Source organism: Pelodiscus sinensis, chromosome 3, assembly GCF_049634645.1.
Source record: "Pelodiscus sinensis isolate JC-2024 chromosome 3, ASM4963464v1, whole genome shotgun sequence".
In the NCBI taxonomy this organism is placed as follows: Eukaryota; Metazoa; Chordata; order Testudines; family Trionychidae; genus Pelodiscus; species Pelodiscus sinensis.
Window position 1 is genome coordinate 52,116,584 of NC_134713.1, and position 20,113 is coordinate 52,136,696.

Genomic DNA, 20,113 nt, shown 5'->3' on the forward strand with positions numbered 1-20,113 from the left:
CGGGATGGGCAGCACCCTGGCATCTGTGTGCACCTGGGCCAGCCCCGCTCCCCGCTGGCCGGTTCCCCCTTATTCACTCCTCTCCCGGCCAGCCCCACTCCCCGACTCCCTCCTGGCCAGCCCCGCTCCCCTCCCCTCCTGGCTGGCCCCCCCATCTGAGATCAAGTGTGTCTGGTCTTTTTTTGAAATCATCTGGTAACCCTATGGAAGACCTTAGTAAGTCGACCACCCGCCCACGTATACACCGTTTTATTTTTCTAATGCCGCCTGATTTCCAAGCCAATCTCCTGCTGTTGGGGTTCAATCAATGCATTTTGAACGGTGGGGGCCATAAGAACGTGCCTGTGAAGTGTAGGGTTGTGCCCAGCTGACACTGCGGGGGAGGGGGGGGGGGTTGAAATACACCCCTCAGCAAGACCCAAATGCCTTGGAGTTACAAGACTCGTGGCAACTAGAGCACGAGGCTCCCCCCACCCAACACGCCTGGCTCCGCCCCTCGCCGCTGCGGCTGCAGGTGGAAGCGCTAGGCACAGTCAGCGCTCGAGGCTCCTGTCCAAGCCCCGCCCCTGCCGTCATTGAGGTGCGCCCGGATCTCGCTTAGGCGTTCACCTGTGCGCGGATGGATACGTGCGGTGGTTTGACACCCCGCCTGTAATTCCAACACACTGGAGGGATATTTGAATCCCAGTTAAATCGCAAAGGCAGGAAGCTCCGTGGGAATCCCACTAGGAAATCCCGTGGGGACAGGGCCCCTGGGACTAGTATTCCAGGCGGAGGACTATTTTTTCTTGTGCTATGTGGACGCGGTCCTTGGAAAAAGGGGCGAAGGCGGATGTAGCTACAAGTAGTTCCGGTTGAGGAAGTCGGTCCGCAGCCGGCTGCCGGTGCCTGGTTGCGCGAGGGGCCGGAGCGCTGCTGGTCCCCGCTCTGCGAGCGCGCAGGGAGCCGCCGCCATGTCGACCCGCTCGTGCCGGGAGAAGGCGCAGAAGCAGAACGAGCAGCACCAGGCCATCCTGGCCAAGCTGCTGCGGGAGGAGGACAACAAGTACTGCGCCGACTGCGAGGCCAAGGGTACGGGCGGGGCCGCGCCTGGGGACCCCTGCGCCGGCTCTGTCGGTGGAGCGGGAGCTCGGCAGGGGAGGGGAAGGGCCCGGCCGGGGGCCCCGCGCAGGAGGCGGCGGCTTGGCAGCGCTTTGCGGTGCGGGCAGGACCGAGCCTCCCTCCGGGGCTGCGGGCTTGTGGGGAAGCGGGCGTGGGCGGGTTTCCTTACCGGCCGCTTGGCAGGGCCCGAAGGAGGAGTCAGGGATGGCGAGCAGGGATCGCTCCGCAGGGGCTGGGCTGGCCGAGGGGCCGCGAGGGCGATGAGGTCGGGGCGGGGTGGTGAGGGCGCTCTGTGCAGCCTGCCTGTCAGCGCTGACAGCTCTGCCGGGGGGCGCCGCCGGCCAATGGCTGACTAGGAGTGTGTGTGTGTGTGTGTGGGAGGGGGCGGGGTGGGGTGGGTGTCTTGGCCTGCGAGTACGAGGGACCCAGGTTGCTGCTTGTACTGCGAAGGGAAGAGCTGGGATTTGAATAGCGAACACGGGTCGGGAGGGGGCTGCAAATCAATTATCCTCCCCTTTAATTGTGAACTAATTTCTGGTCCTTCCTGCCCCACGTGCGTTGTGTTCGATTATTCCAAAATCCGGCGAACGTCATTTGGGGTTTGATGCAGTAGTTGACGTTCCTCCCTTGCCTTTGTTGTCACTGTTCAGAAGCTTGTTTCAGTGAGCTGTTGTTGGTATCAAGCATCAAGAAACTCCCTTGAATATCTGGTACAGACCCTGGATTACTTGAATTACAACCCTAGACTATAGGTGATTTTTTTAAAAAGATTAATAACTTAATTGCCTAAATACTGAATGTTTAAGGTCTAATGCACATAAGACTTCACAAACAAAATATTTAGCAGTATTGGTTTGAATGTTGTGATGAATGAAATGGAAGGATTATTAATAGTAGTGTTTCTCAAACTTTGGTCTGCAGACCCTTGGGAGTCCATAAGGGAACTCCAAGGGGCTATGTAGGTCCTGCTGATGAACTTCTCCCCTTCCTTATGATGTGACTGGAATAACAGAGATTTGGTGGTGGTAACTCATGTGACTGGAGCAGTCTTGTGGATGGTATAAACTCTCCAGGAAGAACAGGCAAGGAAGAAATGGTGGAGTTGCACTATGTGTAAGAGACTTATAATTGCTCAGAGCTCCATTATGAAACTGGAGAAAAGACTGAGAGGCTTTGTGTTACAATTAGAAGTAAGAGCAATAGGATTGATGTTGTGGTGGGCGTCTGCTATAGATCAGACAAGGAGGATGAGGTAGACAAGGCTTTCTTTGGACAATAACATATCTTTGGTTCTCACGGGGGCCTTCAGTCACTCTGTCATTTGCTGGAAAAGCAATACAGCAGTGCACAGACAATCCAAGAAGTTTTCTGAGCGTTGAGGACACCCATCTGCTGCAAGGCCTGGATGAACTAACTAGGAGATGTGCTTCTCTTGACCAGCTGCTTAAAAACCCATATGGGATATAGTTTGATTATTCCAAAATCAGAAGAATGTCATGTGACCTCACCCCGTCACATGTCATTTGGGTCTTATTCAGTATCAGACCTAACCTTTCTTGAAATTTCATTGTGGTCTTTTACTGTTCAATTTGTAATGGACAGAAGTGAATCCTATTTCGGTGGTAGTTCATCTGTTTAAGTTCATAGCTTCAAGAAGCTAGAAGATTTTGATAGGGGCAGTAGAAATGGGTGGCAACCTGGGCAGCAGTAGACATGAGGTGGTTGTGTTTGGGATCCTGACACAGGAAGAAAGGAGAATCTCAGAATGCATACACAGGACTTCAGAAAAGCAAGGGATTGATGGGCAGTACCCCTTAGACTAATATGAGGGGAAGAAGAGTCTTGGAAAACTGGCTGTATTTTAAAGAGACATTTTTGAGGGAGCAGGAACAAGTCATTCTAGTGTGCAAAAAGAATAGCAAAAATGGTAGGCCACCAGCTTGGCTAACCAGAGAAATTTTGGTGAGCTTAAACACGAAAAGGAAGCTTGCAAGAAGTAGAAGATTGGGCAAATTACTAGGCAGGATTATAAAAATATTGTTCAAGCATGCAGTAGTTTAATCAGTACAGCCACTCCCTGAGTTACGAACCAGCACTTGGTCCATAACTCGAAGTGGTCGTAACTCAGATCTCATAGTTACATGGTGACCGGGCTGTTCGTAAGCACGGATTGCCATTTGCAACTTGGATCTGCATTTACGACCGCTTTAGTCGTTAAGTGCAGATGGTTGTAAGAGGAGGTGGTCATAACTCGGGGAGCGGCTGTAAAGCCAAAGCACAATTGGCATTCCTGCTAGCAAAGGATATGAAGGACAACAGAAGGGTATCTACATGTGTGTTAGTACTAGGAATGTTAGATATTGTGTAATTGAATAGTTGTGTAAGCACATGGAATTTTAGCAGTTACATGATAATTCAGTAGTCCCTGGGTGTGGGGCCATCAGCCAGTGCAGCCTCCTGGGAAGCCTCCTGCCACCCCGTGCTGCTACCTTTCTGTTGGGGCAGCAGTGTGAAGTGGCAGCAGCCCCTCTATGGGGACTGAGGAGGGGGAGAATCCAAGCTTCCCACAAACAGCAGCTACTCCGTGGTATGTGGAGTCCAGGCTTGCCCCACAGACAGAGGCTGATTGATGGGATGCTGGAGCCCCCGCAGACAGGGGCTGCTTTGTTGCAGCCTTCCTTGCTCCCTGTGCTGTTGACCCTTGTGCAGCCAGCATTTTGGAGCTGATACCATGGAGCTTTTAAGATCGCTCCCCCCAGCACTCATTCCCACCTTCCCCCTTTGCTGCCTCTGTAGGAGTCAGTGGGAGGGGGCAGACAGGTCCATTGGAGCCAATATGCATGGGGAGCTGCTTGAAAACCGGCTTCCTGCACATATTGGCTACAGCCTGCCCCCCTCTCCCTCTGAGCTGCTGCCTCTTTAGAGCTGCTGCATGGGGTGGGGGAGCAGGAGGATCTGGTTGTTGTGAGGAGCCTGCTTAAAGCTAGCTCCTACTTGCCCCTCTTGTTGTCTCAGATAGAGGCAGTAAGGGGGAGGGAGTGCATGTAGTCGATAGGATTAACAGGTAATCTAAGGCTTATTGGTTAATTGCTTACTTGACTATACACTAACATCCCTAGTCAGCACCGAGGTCAGGGAAAGTGAGGGGCTCTTGCTGTACGGGGAAGGTAAATTACAGACAGATAATGTGGAATAAGCACGGTGCTTTTTTTGCCTCCATCTTCACAGACAAAGTCCGCTCCCAGACCACTGCACTGGGCAGCAGACTATGAGGAGGAGGTGAGAGCCTTCAGTGGTGCAAGAACAGGTTAAGGACTACTTAGAAAAGCTGGACATGCCCAATTCCATGGTGCTGAGTCTGATGCTTCTGAGGGTGCTGTGAGAGTTGGCTGATTTGATTGCAGAGTTCTTGGCCATTACCTTGAAAACTTGTGGCGATTGGGGAGGTCCAAGACAACGGGAAAAATGCAAATGTAGTGTTCATCTTTATTAAAAAAAACCCCCAAAAACAAAAGAATCTGAGAAACTACAGACCAGTCAGCCTCACCTCGGTCTTTGGAGAAAACATCATGGAACAGGTCCTTGAGGAATCCATTTTGAAAGACTTGGAGGAGAGGAAGGTGATTGGGAACAGTCAGCATGGATTCACCAGTGGAAAGTCATGCCTGATCAACCTGAATGTCTTCTATGATGAGAGAAATGGTTCTGTGGATATGGGTAAGAAAGTGGGTATGATGTATCTTGACTTTAGCAAAGCTTTTGATATGATCTCCCACAGTATTGTTTGGATAAAGGAGGAGGTGACTGGGATGCAGAGTTGGGGATGAGTATGGGTGTAAAAGGATTCTGACATTGCGGGAGGGGTGTTGTAACCTGAGGCAGGGAGTTAAGGTGTGAGAGGAAGTGGGATGCCAGCTGTAGGCTCTTGCTAGGAGGTGCTTAGCGTAGGTGGCTCCCAGCCAGCAACCCAGCAGGACCCTTAAGCAGGCTCCCTGTCTGCTGTGGCCCCTTCTGCTGTGGCCCCTCATGCTACTCAATATGGCCAACTGCTGGGGCCTGTGTGTGTGTGTGTGTGTGTGTGTGTGTGTGTGTCTATGCAGCGTGCTTCTTGCTGGGGGGCAGTGGGTCAACACATGCAGCACATGCCAGCAAGGATGGCACAGACAGCTCCTCTTAGCCAGTTTCTGGCCAGTAGGAGCTGTGAGGATTGTGCTGGGGGTGGGGAATAAGAAGGGAGAGAGAAGAAAAAAAATTAGCTGTCATTTGAAGTCCTGAGGTTAATTGAATGAGCTGAAAGTGTCCCATACTTAGCTTTTGATGTCAATAGGGTTTTGAATATGAGGAAAGTTGGTTTTATAATATGCTAACCAATTCAAGCCTTTGTTCAGGCCAAGGGAGATGGTGGTTCAAGTTCAGGGCCAGATTATCATTTTGTGGGCCTGCATGTAGTCGTAATTAGGGATATTAAAGAGTAACTGGTTAAATGGTTACTCTGTGTGGCTAATAGTTACCTGGTACCCAGGAGCAGCTGCTGCCCACAGTCCAGCTGCAGAGGGAGGGCATCTCCAGGTGCAGGGGACTCCTTGTGCAAGGCTGCCAGCTCCCCGCCTGTAGCTCCCCACAGGGGAATGGGAGCTGTGGTAGTGATCCCTGCATGGGGCCAGAAGCAAATGGACTGGAGCACCTAGGGCCTACCTCTTTAATTGGGTAAATGCAGCGTTAACTATGTGTTCAATCATTTAACCAATTAAACAGAATTTGACATCCCTAGTCATTATCAGCCCCTTTCAAGTGTAAACCTAGTATGTCAGTGCTATAGTACACCTGGTACTGAGTCTCGGAGGCATTTTTTGTTTTGATCACACACTGCTGTGAGATTATACTTCTATACACAGCTTCCTCAGCCCCCAATTTTTCTTTACCACAATAAGCAGAAATGTCCTAGTGATCAGGAGAAACTCCCCACGGATTTCTCTCCTTTCTTTTCCAGGCATCCTATAGCAATGTCTCCAGGACAGGGGAGGCCCTTGAGGCTAGGCAGTCGCCTAGGGTGCTGCCTGCCCAAGCACCCGATGATGACATCACGGGGCGTTGGGGCACCCTGTGATTATGTCACTTCCATTGACGGCTGTGCAGGCAGGGGTGCCAATCGCACCTTCCGCTTGGGGCACCAGCTGCTGCAGCCAGCCTCGGGCTGCTCCTGCTCCAGGACCAAGCTGTTTCACTAGTCGCTGTGTGTTGTCCTGGTTTCAGCTCAATAAAGTTGTACAGTGAGCAGCTATCTAATCAATTCTGACCAATCCCTACCCCAACACCCAGTAAAGTAGAATAGTTTTTAGTTTGTGTGTCTGAAGAATATCTGGAACCAATTGTGACACTGTCCCATATAATGAGGAAAAGTTGAGGTGCCTTTGTTCTTTTGTTCCATTCTTTGTTGTCCATAGCACTGCCCCCTTCCAGCAGCCCATGGTGTGCACGGCTCACAGCTTCTCCCACTCCTTCCCCTTCCTGTAGCTAACAGCCAGTAGAATGCTAGGAAATGTAGATCCTTCCCTGTTCCAGAGCCAGCTCTCTAGGCAGTGAGCTAGCCAAGGAACTACAGCTTCCAGGGTACTTTGGGCTCCCCATCATGCCCTGCACAGTACAGCTGTGAGGAAGGCAGAGAAATGGGGCCCTTCTGAGCTTGGGCCTGGTGCCGAGGAACAATTGGCTCAATGGTAAATCCACCACTGTTCAATATAATAAAGCAGTATTAACATTTTTATAAAAGCTGATTAAAGTAGTATTGTTTATATGTCTCTTTGAAGATTGTGGTAAACTATGAACTGTTTAATAGGTAAATTACTTTGTGCTAATTGCCATGATGTTTGGGAGACAGAAGGTATCTTAAAAGCCTGTTGTGCTTTTCCAAGCCAAGAAGACAGGATCCTTTTTGTCTGGTATCTGCTTGAATGCTCAAGGGGGAAACTGCAAGCCATAAGAAATGAAATCCCAGGATATCCTGGTGCCCCTTTAATGAACATTAACTTAGGGTCTCAGATCTGCTCCTGTTTTCATACAGGGGAAGCATAAGTCACAAGGGTTGAGGTCCCAATCATTGGCTTTTAAACAATACTCTCTTTAAAATAAATGTTAGTGTAGTTAATAGGAATTGCATACAAGTGTGAGCCTTAAGTTAGTTAACCAGGTATGGTCTCTGGTCCAGAAAGATCAGTGTGTTTACTAGGAGTGACAAAGTGTAGTAGATGAGAGGATGATAAACTGATAATCCTGGGCTTACCAGAGATCCTATTGACTACACACATTCCTCTTCCCCCACTGCATCTGTATGAGAGGCAGCAAGGGCAAGGGGAGGCAGGAGTTGGTGCCTTTGGGGAGCTGTTTTTTAGGCCTGCTCCCCACAAACACTGGATCCCATGTAGAAAATTGACTACACACTTTCCTCTTCCCCCACTGCATCTGTATGAGAGGCAGCAAGGGCAAGGGGAGGCAGGAGTTGGTGCCTTTGGGGAGCTGGCTTTTAGGCCTGCTCCCCACAAACACTGGATCCCATGTAGAAAATTTTACAATGTTTCATGAAATGTAGCTTAATGTAGTGTATAAATGAATGTTATAGTTTAACTTTGTTCGTCATTCTTCTCTGGTTAGCATCAAGCACACTGCATTTGCCTGTTCCTGAAGTTAAAGCAGAGAAAGATCAGAAGGATCCTTGTGATTTTTAGCATGATCACACTGTTGCTTTAGAAATAGTTAGAATATAGATTGTATTATAAAGAAAATATGATGAATTATTAAACGTTTATACTAATAGAAGCTTTGTATTGGAAATAGATGGATATATTTTGTATGGACAGTTTTTCCCTTTTCCCATGTGAATCAATTGTGTAGTTCTTGGGGCGGAGGAGTGAATGAGTGTGAAATGTGAGTGTTTAGAAAGAAATAACTGCTTGAAGGCTCAGCTGTTTCAGAATTCAGATGATAAAGGAAGGGGGAAAAGAAGATGGTACCTTGGCACCGCCAAGTTTTACAGCAACTGGGCCAAGGTAAGACAAACTGGCGCAGGACATACAAACAGCCTAGGAGTTGAGAGCAAGCTCCTATTTACAAACAAGACAGCCTTGTAATAACACTGGGAAGAAGGCACTAACATACTGATGTCAGATGACAAAGAAGAATGACTTCCAGATAAACAGAACTGATAGTGATTAAGACCTGACACAGGAAAATATATAGACCTGAATGTGAGAAAAGTCTTATAAAAGATGGAGTGTCTTGCATGAATCTCTGGGTCTCATCAAGATTGGAGTGTTGGTCCGGACTGAGAGAAGCCCCTGCTCCTCCCCCTCTCATTTAACTTGCCTGGCCAGTGAGTTAATGTGAGCAGCAAATTGGTAACTTTAAGCAACAACAAGACTGTGTATGAATATGCATATAACATAATAATGTTACATTGTCAATAAATGTGGCGTTTTGCCTTATCCCCTTGAAAAAGATCCTGTGAAATTCTTTCAAGTATGACACCTGCGGAGCTGCCTGTTAGAGAGGCAGCAGTGCGGAGGCTGTGTGTGGGTGGGCGAGGGAGGAGGGGTGTGGGCTTTTGTAATACTCATACATTTACTCTGGGATTCCTGGGTAAACATCCTGTTTGTCACTGCTTATTACTGTACAGGTCTAACTAGACACATGCATCTTTCTTCCCTATTGGAAGCTTGTGACCAGTGATACAGTGACCACTAGCCATCTTAAAACTAAGTATTAGATTTCAAAGACTTCATTCATACGTAATTTGATCTTAGTTTCTATGCTTCACTCTAAGATTCCATTTTGAGTTACAGGAAAAGAAAAGAGCCAACCTACTTTTAGGAGGCTAAGATGCTTTGGTCAATCCATGTCTGATGTCTGTCTTCCAGAATGTATCCTCTGGTTAGATTCCCCTATGCTCTCCGACTCCATAGAAAATCATTGCTCTTGAAAAGTCATTTTTCTAAATAAGCGGTGTCTTTGTGTATTTTCCCCAGGTCTTTTAAGGCCTTGTTTGGCAGCAGTGGGGCCAACAGCCTTGCTGGGTCCCTGGCTGGCACAGGGGCTGCTTAGATCTGCTCAGGCTGCCCCAGAGCCAGCTGCATTGGGCATTGCTGAAGTCACAGAGGTTCTGGAAAGTCATGGAATCAGTGATCTTTGTGACAGACACACAGCATTAATTATGACCATTTAAGAGTACATAGATTTAAGCCTTGAATGTCAGTGAAGAATAGAGTGGTAACTTATCGAGTTAGATAACACCAGTAGAATTGAAGTGTCTTCAGAAGTGATTTCCGGACAGCCTGCACATGTAGGTGTGCAAATCTGTGTAGAATAGCCTGTACTGTAATAATCTCAGGATATGCTCTGGTTCCCATTTATTGGATGTTTCTCTTCTGCACTCTATACACCTCTCTTCAGACACATTAATATAGCTTTACTTATGTTTATCCCCACCAATGCCCCTCTAATTTCTTAGTATTTGGAGTGAATTTTATGCCCGTTAATATGGAGATAATGTGTGGCAAATCACCTCCATATTCGTGCACATAACAAAGTTCGTTCTGCACATGGATGGTGTGTGTGGTGGGGTGGAGTTGAGGAGTTCACCGTGTAAGGAGGAGACTCTGCAGTGGTGCAGGGGGAGGGCTCTGGCTGGGGGTGCAGGTTCTGGGGTGGTGCTGGGGATGAGAGGCTTAGGGTGCAGTTTTCCCCTTGGGGAATGAGACTTCCCCACCCCCAGTAGCTCAGGGCCAGATGACTAGTCTCTCTCTCATGGGCATGTCAGTTCTGTGCGGTTGGGTCTGGGTTGGGTTCAAGGGAGGGGCAATTGTCCCCACTGTAACCCTGAGCTCCTACACAGGGCTCAATAGACAGCTTCCTGACCACACAGCTTAGAGGGAACTTGATCCCAGTCATCTCTTTAAAACTTGTATCTACTTAAGATTCCAACATTCCCCCTCTGCATATTGAGGCTGTCCCAAGAGCTAAGCTGTAGTTTAAAGCTGTTCCAACTCTAGTCTTGGATGTGTTCTTTACCAGGAAGCTGTCATTCTACCAATCTGTACAAAGACCAACACAGCTCTTTCCAAGTCCTTGGTCTCTTGTAGTCTGAGACTAGAGTACGGCTATATTATAGCATCATCTAAACTATAATTAGTTTGTGGAAACCCCCTTTTGTGTCAGTGACTTTGCAAAGCTATAGAACACTTAGAAATTGGTCATGCCTCATGGGGGTAGCGATGTGCTGGTGTTGAAAGGCAAGTAAATGATCTCAAATTTAGTCATTTGAGCAAGGGATTCTTGTTAATTTCTACCTAAGTGTCTTTGCACAGACATAGGTATTGAATTATGCTCTAATCATTCCCAGACCATCACTCAGGCTATGTCTAGACTGGCATGATTTTCCGCAAATGCTTTTAACGGAAAAGTTTTCCGTTAAAAGCATTTGCAGAAAAGAGCGTCTAGATTGGCACGGACACCTTTCCGCAAAAGCACTTTTTGAGGAAAAGCGTCTGTGCCAATCTAGACGCGCTTTTCCGCAAAAAAAGCTCCGATCGCCATTTTTGCAATCGGGGCTTTTTTGCGGAAAACAAATCTGAGCTGTCTACACTAGCCCTTTTGCGCAAAAGCTTTGCGCAAAGGGACTTTTGCCCGAATGGGAGCAGCATAGTATTTCCGCAAGAAGCACTGATTTCAGACAGTAGGAAGTCAGTGTCCTTGTGGAAATTCAAGTGGCCAGTGTAGACAACTAGCAAGTTTTTCTGCAAAAGCAACCGCTTTTGCGGAAAAACTTGCCAGTCTAGACATAGCCTCAGTGTATATCGCAGTAGAGTATGGCCTTCCACTATCCCTTTTGGGGGACAGAATTGAAAACTATATTTGAAAAAGAGCTTGGGTCTACAGATAGATACAAGCCTGGTAATACAGGCAGTCCCTGGGTTACGTGGATCCGACTTATGTTGGATCCCTACTTAAGAACGGGGTGAGGGAACCCCGAACTAGCTGTGCCCCCTCCCCCAGCAGACCGCCGAGACGCGCTGCGGCAGTCCCGCCGCCCGCGTCCTCTGCAGAGAGAAAAGCTGCTCCGCATCTCCCTGGTCTGCTGGGGGGGGGGGGCCTCCCTAGCAGACCAAGGAGATGCGGAGCAAAGCCGCGGAGGACGCGGGTGGCGGGACCGCCGAGACGCACCACAGTTCTGTCACCCCCGTCCTCCGCTGCGAGAAAAACCTGGTATGCTGGGGGGGGGTGGGGAGCTAGTGCGCCCATCCGCCCCCAGACCAGGCTTTTCTCACTGCTGGTCAGTTTCAGCAGCAGCTGAATCAGGACGCCTGGGGTAGAACAGCTGGAGGGCTGCCAGGTTGGTCCCACTGCGCCGTGGTGCGATGCTACTGGACCAACCCAGCAGCACCCCAGCTGCTCTGCCCCAGGCATCCCCAAGTCAGCAGCTGCTGAAACTGATCAGTGGCTGACTACAGGAAGCCCAAGGCAGAGCTGCTGTGCCCCGGGCTTCCTGGAATCAGCCGCTGGTCAGTTTCAGTAGCGGCTGACTTGGGGATACGTGGGGCAGAGCAGCTGGGGTGCTGCCGAGTTGGCCCAGTAGTGCCGAGGAGCGGCGCTGTGGGACCGACCCAGCAGCACCCCAGCTGCTCTGCCCCAGGCATCCCCAAGAGCAGCTGGGGTGCTGCTGGGTTGGTCCCGCCGCGCCAAGGGTTGGCGCTACCAGACCAACCCAGCAGCACTCCAGCTGCTCTGCCCGAGGCGTGTCCAATTCAGCCGCTGCTGGTCAGTTTCAACAGTGGCTGAATCTGGACGCCTGGGACAGAGCAGGTGCGGCGCTGCGGGGACCAACCTGGCAGCACCCCAGCTGCTCTACCCCAGGTGTCCCCAAGTCAGGTGCTGCTGAAACTGACCAGCGGCTGATTCCAGGAAGCCCGGGGCAAAGCAGCTCTGCCTCGGGCTTCCTGTAGTCAGCTGCTGGTCGGTTTCAGCAGCGGCTGAATCGGGGACACCTGGGGTACAATATGTACCAGTTCCGACTTACATAAAAATTCAACTTAAGAACAAACCTACAGTCCCTATCTTGTACGTAACCTGGGGAATGCCTGTATATGCCACACAATTTAACTCTGCCTGTGCAGATAGAATCAGCCACTAATAACAGATGTGAGTTGTTCAAGGTCACATACAGGCAGTCCCCGGGTTACGTACAAGATAGGGACTGTAGGTTTGTTCTTAAGTTGAATCTGTATGTAAGTCGGAACTGGCGTCCAGATTCAGCCGCTGCTGAAACTGACCGCCAGTTCTGACTTACATTCAGAATCAACTTAAGAACCCCAAGCGTCCCCAAGTCAGCTTCTGCTGAAACTGATCTGCAGCTGATTCCAGGAAGCCCAGGGCAGAGCAACTCTGCCTCGGGCTTCCTGTAGTCAGCGCTGGTCAGTTTCAGCAGCGGCTAAATCAGGATGCCTGGGGCAGAGCAGCTGGGGTGCTGCTGGGTTGCTCCAGTAGCGCCACTCCTCAGCACTACTGGACCATCCCAGCAGCACCCCATCTGCTCTGCCCCAGGCGTTCTGATTCAGCCGCTGCTGAAACTGACCAGCAGCGGCTGAATCAGGACCAGAGCAGCTGGGGTGCTGCTGGGTTGGTCCAGTAGCGCCCAGAGCGGCGCTGTGGGACCAATCGGCAGCGCCCCAGCTACTCTGTCACAGGCGTCGGGAGAAAAGCCTAGTCTGCTGGGGGGGGGGGGGGGGGCGTACTAGCTGCGCCCCCCCCCCACCCCAGCAGACCAGGAAGACACGGGCGGCGGACCGAGATGCACTGCGGTCCGCCGCCTGGGTCCTCCGTGGCTTTGCTCCCAGTCTCCCTGGTCTGCTGGAGACCAGCAGACCAGGGAGACGGGGAGCAAAGCCTCTGAGGACGCGGGCAGCGGGACAGCCGTGGGGTGTCTGGGCTGTCCCGTTGCTGGCTTCCCCCGCGGCTTTGCAAAGCCTCGGGGAAGCAGCCCAGGTGCGCCTGGGGTGCCCCGCTGACCGAGCCCCCCTGCGGCTTTGCAAAGCTTCGGCGAAGCTGGCAGCGGAGCAGTCCAGGCGTGCTCAGGCTGCCTCGCTGCCCGAGCCCCCCCGCGGCTTTGCAAAACCTCGGGGAAGCCGGCAGCGGAGCAGCCCAGGCGCGCCTGGGCTGCCTTGCTACCCAAGTCCCCCCCCGCGGCTTCCCCGAGGTTTTGCCAAGCCGCGGGGGGGCTCGGGCAGCGAGGCAGCCCAGGCGCGCCTGGACTGCTCTGCTGCCCGAGCCCCTCCGCGGCTTTGCTCCGCGTCTTCCTGGTCTGCGGACCAGGGAGACGCGGAGAAAGCCCCGGAGTACACGGGCGGCAGGACCGCGAGGTCCCGCAGTCCGTGTACTCCGGGGCAGCCCCGTTCGTAACTGCGGATCCGACATAAGTCCGATCCGTGTAAGTCGGGGACTACCTGTCCTAAGATCACTGAACCTAAGCACATCCAGGCACTAGAGGTTTTAATTCAACCCTTCACAGTCATTTTAAAACAAAATGTAGGCATGTAGCTACAATATGCCTTTGTCAAAGAGGGTGTTTACTTTTCCTGAAACAAATAATCTGAGCACAGCAGGAAATTCAGAAGGTATTCAAACTATATTTGAAAAGAGACTGAATTACACAAGGAAATGCTTGTGAAGGAATGAAAGAGGAGTAAAGAAAAGGGCTTTTGGTGAGAGGGGAGAGAGATGATAGGGTACTGTGAGGGTGTTGGGAATTATAGGTCGGATGGGTTGGTAGGAAGACTGACAGCGGCAGGGTGAGTGTGAAGAATTAGAGATAAGGGAGTGCCTGTCAGCCCCCACAATCTGCTCCTGTGTTTTCTGAGTTTGTAGGGGAGGATTTGTTCCTCTGACTGCAGGAGAATTTGATCCCATCACATCTTTTTGCCCTGTGAGCAAACATCTGGGGAAGCCCTGTTCCTCTGGGGGCTGCCTATGCAGAGATAATATCAAGTCTACTTATTTTACAACCCCTTCACCCTTAGGCACTCTATGCTATCTAACAGTTATGCTTTCTCTCACCCGTTAAGAGCATAGATAGGGATATTAAATATCGGTTAATTGAATAGTTGAATAACCTCATGAATTCTTATTGGTTACTCAACTATTATATAATACCCCGGGGCAAGGCTGGCAGCCAGTGCACTCCAGCCCTGCTCCCTAGGAGCCTCTTGTCACTCTGCGTTGCTGCCTCTCTATTAGAGGCAACAGCCTGGGGTGCCAGATGGGAGCTGGTCCGTGAGGGGAGCCAGTTTTGGCTGTCTATTGACCGATGCTGCTACCTCTCACAGAGGCAGCAGCGTGGAGTGGCAGCAGCCCCTGCCTGGAGACGGGTCTGAGCTCACCGACCTGATGTGAGCTGGAACTGAGCCGGACTGCCTGCTTGCTGGGCTCCAAATATACTTCAAATGCAGAATTACAGCAGGGGTAGGCAGGGGCCGATGAGAGCGCTGTGGGGCCCCTCCTTTGACATGGCGCATGCGCCGTGGCGCCATGACACATGTGCGGGGCCTCGGGAAGCGCGGGGCACGGGGCAGCCGCCCTGCTTGCCCTGCCCTAAATTTGCTGCTGGGGGTAGGTCCCGGACCCATCATACACCAGGGCTGAGCCAGACTGCTGGCTAACCTGCTAAAAAATTTACTGGCAGGGATGTGGGAAATACGTGTAATCTTTAGTATTAACCTATAAGCTTTTGCTTATCGGTTAATCGTCTACACTATTACATCCCTAATCACAGATCACATTTCTAACTCTTGAAAATTTTCATGGCAAGAAAGCCCTCATGCCTTGCTCCTGACCAACCCACGCAATACAGTGCTGAGATGAGCACATTATACCTTATGGTACATGTGCACATCTTTCCTTCGATCACCTAGTCAGGGAGTGGGCTCTTCCACCCTGAGAGCTCTTCCAGTCCCCCTTTCTTCCCTCATATCACAATCACAGATCTGATAAAATATTTCAGCTAATTTCTTTATCAATATTGCTACACTTAATACAGTCAGTGCAGCTTTAGGGGGGCATGTGTGGCATGCACCTTAACTTTTCATTTTCTGGTTTTTGAAACTGCCTTTTGCTGAACTGTGCATTCTAAAAGGGCCTGAGATGCTACCAGATAATATTGGCTCTTGATGATAATTGAAATGAATACTATTTCATTTGTATTAATGAAGTTTTATGTCAGCTAATAGGCACATGACACTCTTGAATATCTCTGCACTGGTTGCAACCTGTTGTTGCTGTTCCTAGGACAAAAGGCTTAAATGCTTGCTTGCATAGAGAAGGAGTATGCACACCCTATCATAAATAGTAAAAAGGCTATTTATGGATACCAGAACTTTAGTTTCTCAGTTGGAAATTATTCTGTAAGATGTATCTTGATTTTTGAGGAAATAAAGGCCAGGTTTACTGTAAGGATGTTAAATAGTGGTTAATTGACTAGTCGAGTAGACGATGGAATTTCTCTACTAGTCGATAGGCAATTCTGCATTCCTCCTTTAAAATGTACAAGAGCCCCCCCTCCCCCCTTTGAAATGTAGAAGAGGAATGCAGAACTCCGCATGCATCCTGGGGCCAGTGGGAAGTCCCGCTGACTCTGGGCTGCACGTGGTGTGTCTGCACGTGGTGTGCCCCCAATGGGGCTCTTGTGCATTTCAAAGTGGCAGTGCAGCATGGAGCCCAGGGTCAGCAGGGGACTCCCCAGCTGATCCCGGGTTCTGCAGAAATGCAGCACTGGAGCCTGAGATCAGCTGGGAGTCCCCACGCAGCAGTGCTGCACAGCTGATCCTGGACTCAGCTGTGTGGCACTACTGCTTTGAAATACCCTCTCTATCTGATAGAGACAAGGGGGAGGTGGGGGAACGCAGATATTGACTTAAGTATTTGCTTATCAGATAGTCAACTAGTCCTTAACTTTCCTAGTCTACCCTAAACTTGGACAGTTAGCTTAAGGTATGCAACTCCAACTATATAGAATATGTAGCTGGAGTCAACTTACCTTAAGCCAGGCTTGGCACAGTCCCCATTGTGGGAGGCCAACGGGAGCAAAAGCGAAGAGTACAAATGCTGACTCACTGACACTGATGCTGAGCTGCCCTCAGCGTTCAATTTACGGGTCTATACTAGACCTGCTGAATCAAACACCCCAATGTCACACTCTGGTATGATAAGTGAAGACATGTCCAAAGACTGATTAAGACCAGCTGGTATAGTTGGATTTATGTTGACAATTTTGTGGAAGAACCTGCAGCATTTCATATTTGCAATATTGTTGAAGTCATGTTGGTCCTAGAACAACAAGTTAGGTGATGTGATGATTTTTAGTGGACCAGCTTTTATTCAAGTCTGGTACTCAAAAGCTTGTTGTTTTCATCAACAGAAATTGGTCTTTTTCATGTCATGTTTCTAATATTCTGCCTTCTCTTGTTTCTTGGCTTATCTGAACAGATCTTAACATTAGGGATGTCAATGTGTAGATGACTACATGATTAACTGATAAACCTAGGTTTATTGGTTAATCCTGTTGACTACATTCATCCCACCCCTGCTGTCTATCAGCACTGCCCATGGGGAGCTGGCTTTTAAGGCTCCCCACAATCACCGGAGCTGCCCTCCCACTTCCCCCCGTGCTGTTACCTCTGCAGCAGCAGCCTCTGTGTGTACGGAGCTTGGACACCCCTCCCCCCCTACACACACACACAGGGGCTGCTGCCGCAGAGCAGCGTCTGTTCACAGAGAGCTCGGTTGCTCCACAGACAGGTACTGCTGCCACCCCATGCATTTGCATCGGAGGCGGCAGTGTGGGGTGGTAGGCAGATCCAGTTTGTGCAGGGAGCTGTTTTAAACTGGCTGTTCTCATGGAGCAGCTCCTGCCTGCCACCTCACGCTGCTGCCTCTGATAGAGAGGCAGCAGCATGGGGCTCCCCAGAAGTGGAGGCCAGGAACACACTGGCTGCCAGCCCCGCCCCCAGGGACTATCCCATAACTGCTTATATTTGATTCACAACTATTCAATTACATGTTCTCTAACATCACTTTTTTCTTGTTTGGTGGAAGTAAAATATCCAAAGATTTTTACAGGGAGATTTTCTTATTTAGTCAGTAAGTGGGAAAAATTAATGGTTGATTCAATAAAGAAAAACATTTTGGTTTAATAATGTTTGTAGTATTTTGGTGCTTGTTTCTAATGAGGTTTTAATATTACTTTGATATGTTACAAGATGGCTCCCTTAACTTTGCTTTGGATGCTGCAGGGTATGATATCCCCACACATTTAGTAAAAGCAAAGACCACAACTTTAACTGTCACTACAGTAGTAGTAGGAGAGTAACATTCTACTGTTCCTTCTTGTACATGCTACCTGTCAGGATAAATCCAGTGTAGTTTCCTAACAATTACAGCTTTTGACATTTTTTAAGGTGGGCAACTCTTGCCCTTTCACATGAAATTTAGCCTTTAACTACTTGAAGGGAGGCATGGGTTCCAAAGAGGTGGAGAGAGGCTGTTCTCAGTAATGACAGATGACCGACTGAGGAGCAATGTTCCCAATTTGTAGTGGAGGAGGTCCAGGTTGGATATTAGAGGAAATTTTTTTTTTTTTTTTACCAAGAAGGGGTGAAACCCTGGAATGGGTTAATTAGAGAGGTGGTGGAATCTCCATCCCTGGAGGTTTTTAAGTCTCGACTTGACAAAGCCCTGGTTGAAATGATTTAGTTTGGGTTGATCCTGCTTTGGGCAAGGCATTGAACTCAACCTCTTGAGGTCTATTCCAACCCTATGATTGTATTAAAAAATCCACCAAGATTCAGGGCAAGTAAGTTCCCAGATACCTTACCCTTTCCTCAGGCAAGAGACCAAGATAATGCAAGTGATAACTTTCTGTAACTTCCCTCGTGGGGCAAAAATATGATGCCTAGCTTACAAAAATACATTTTAATAAAGAAGTTTAGAGTAGTGTCAAATTTTGTATGTGTCCATAATATACTAAGGCATGACTAATAATAGTCTTTGAAGCTTTCAGTTTTCCAAGATCTTGTGGTTCCCGCAGCTCACATTTGCCTCAAGGGCCTTTGCCATGTACCTAAATAATGGCACATGTTTGCTTGAGATTTTTTTCCCACACAGCCAAGTTGTGAATACTAAGACAACCACCGTCCAGATGGCCAGGTGTTATGAACTTTGTTCTAGGTGATTATGTGCATTTTTCTTGTCACAGTTCTCAGTTTCTCTTTTGTTAGAGATTCTTTAGACCCCTTTAGCAAATGTAGGGATGTTTGGCAAGGATTATCAATATAAACCCAAAATGTGATCTATGAATTTGGATTTTAGGGGATGCATTAGACTCTGGGAGGAGTGGACAACTTCAGTCCCCTTACGCATCGGTGGATTGTCACCAGAACAATGATTACAAGTCAGATCTAACTACCCAAATGATGGAGGAGCTTTTGCCTAGATCTTTGGGCTGGCTAACTGGGAAAAAAACAGTCTAAAGCAGAAGGAAAACTTAAAATCAGTACTATAACAGTTACCATTGAATAATATGCTAACTTGACACATGAGCACATGGAGAACTGGGCCTTCAGAAAAAGTTTCCTTGAGAGGCACAAATTCAGGGGTGGGAGGCACTTAGGGTTAGACCAAACAAAGTTTTAGGAGTTATTGACTTTTCAAAAGAATGTGGTTTGAGTCTTTTCAGTTCTCCTTAAAGTGTATACATGTATAGCCTATATACCTAAGTTCTAAGTCCTTTGGTCAGCAGTATCAGTTACAGCTGTACATGTACCATGAATATCCTTGTATCCTATGCCAATGTCACACAGAGGTGCAACAAACCAACCACCATTCTCACTGCCTCCCGGTTTTAACGTGGAGTGGCTTGCTGTGAGTTAACAAACGCTTGTTCTTTTTACTGCAGTTGTAAATAATACAGTTGATGGTTGGCATCTTGTTAATTAGGATTAGACTTTTATTTCCATGAATAAATCTAGGAGGACAGATTGGATCCCAGTATAGTTTAATCATCATCCTTTGAGTCTTTGGCCTCTCCTAGTACACCCTACCTGGATTAAATGATTCAGGAGCCAAATTAGCATTCAGTGTTACCCAAGAGAGCCACAGTGATGTGAATTCATAGTAAACAAAATAATTTTTATATATGCTCTTAGGAAAATGATTGACCACATGTTATTTTATCACCTATAATTGGTTGATAGCATAGTAAAAGCATCCTGTATAATTTTATGTTAATAATTACATAAGTATGTGCTGCAGACAGCTAGCTGCAGGAGGTGCATTAAAGAGCCACATGTGGCTCAAAAGCGTCAGTCTGAAATCATTGCTTTTAAGGGGTTTCAGGACCTCCTGAAGTATTTCTACTCTCTCTAAATTCAATTGAAGGAGTTTCAAGAACTATCTCATAAACGGTTCATCTGGCAGAAGTGTCTGTCTTCCTTTTTGAATGAAGCTATTGTGGATCCAGCAAAAATGATATGGCAGTTCCTGGCTCCAGTTGCCCACACCTCTCTCAAGGTGGACAAGACACACCAGGCTCTGTCTGGGGGACTGATCTTTTATACACACCCAGTAAAAACTGGGGGCCAGTAGTGGAGCCAGGCTGGTTTCACAGATGAGGTGCTGTGGATGGCAGAGGCGTAGGGCTGCTGTGAGGGAGCCCAGCCTGGAGGCTGATGCCCCTTGACGAGAGCCCGGAGGCTGGTAGCAGAGGGGCTGGAATTGACCTTCCCTGATCTGCCAGATTTCCTTGTGTGGAGTAGTCAAGTCCCAAGGGTGCTGAACCAGGCAAGTCCAACTTATGCTAAATTGTTTAAGCTTTCTTCCAAAGTGCATTAAAGAAAACCAAACTATGGAAGAGCTGTGAGTCACTGGCTAAGCACCTGGAATCAGAGTTGGTTGAAGGGTTTAAATCAGTTCTTAACAG

General features: G+C 48.8%; 1 protein-coding gene across 3 annotated transcripts in view; it reads left to right on the forward strand.

Annotated features, from left to right (window-relative positions):
• The first annotated feature begins 822 nt into the window (after positions 1-822).
• The window catches only part of SMAP1 (small ArfGAP 1), a 198,732-nt gene continuing 179,441 nt past the window's right edge, over positions 823-20,113 (forward strand). The window contains exon 1 of one of the 3 annotated variants that reach the window (XM_075923713.1): positions 823-1,071. In XM_075923713.1, coding sequence (XP_075779828.1) covers positions 954-1,071 — 118 coding nt within the window. In that variant the 5' untranslated portion in view covers positions 823-953. The remainder of the gene's footprint in view (positions 1,072-20,113) is intronic. The other 2 variants (XM_075923715.1, XM_075923714.1) reach the window with 2 other exon arrangements.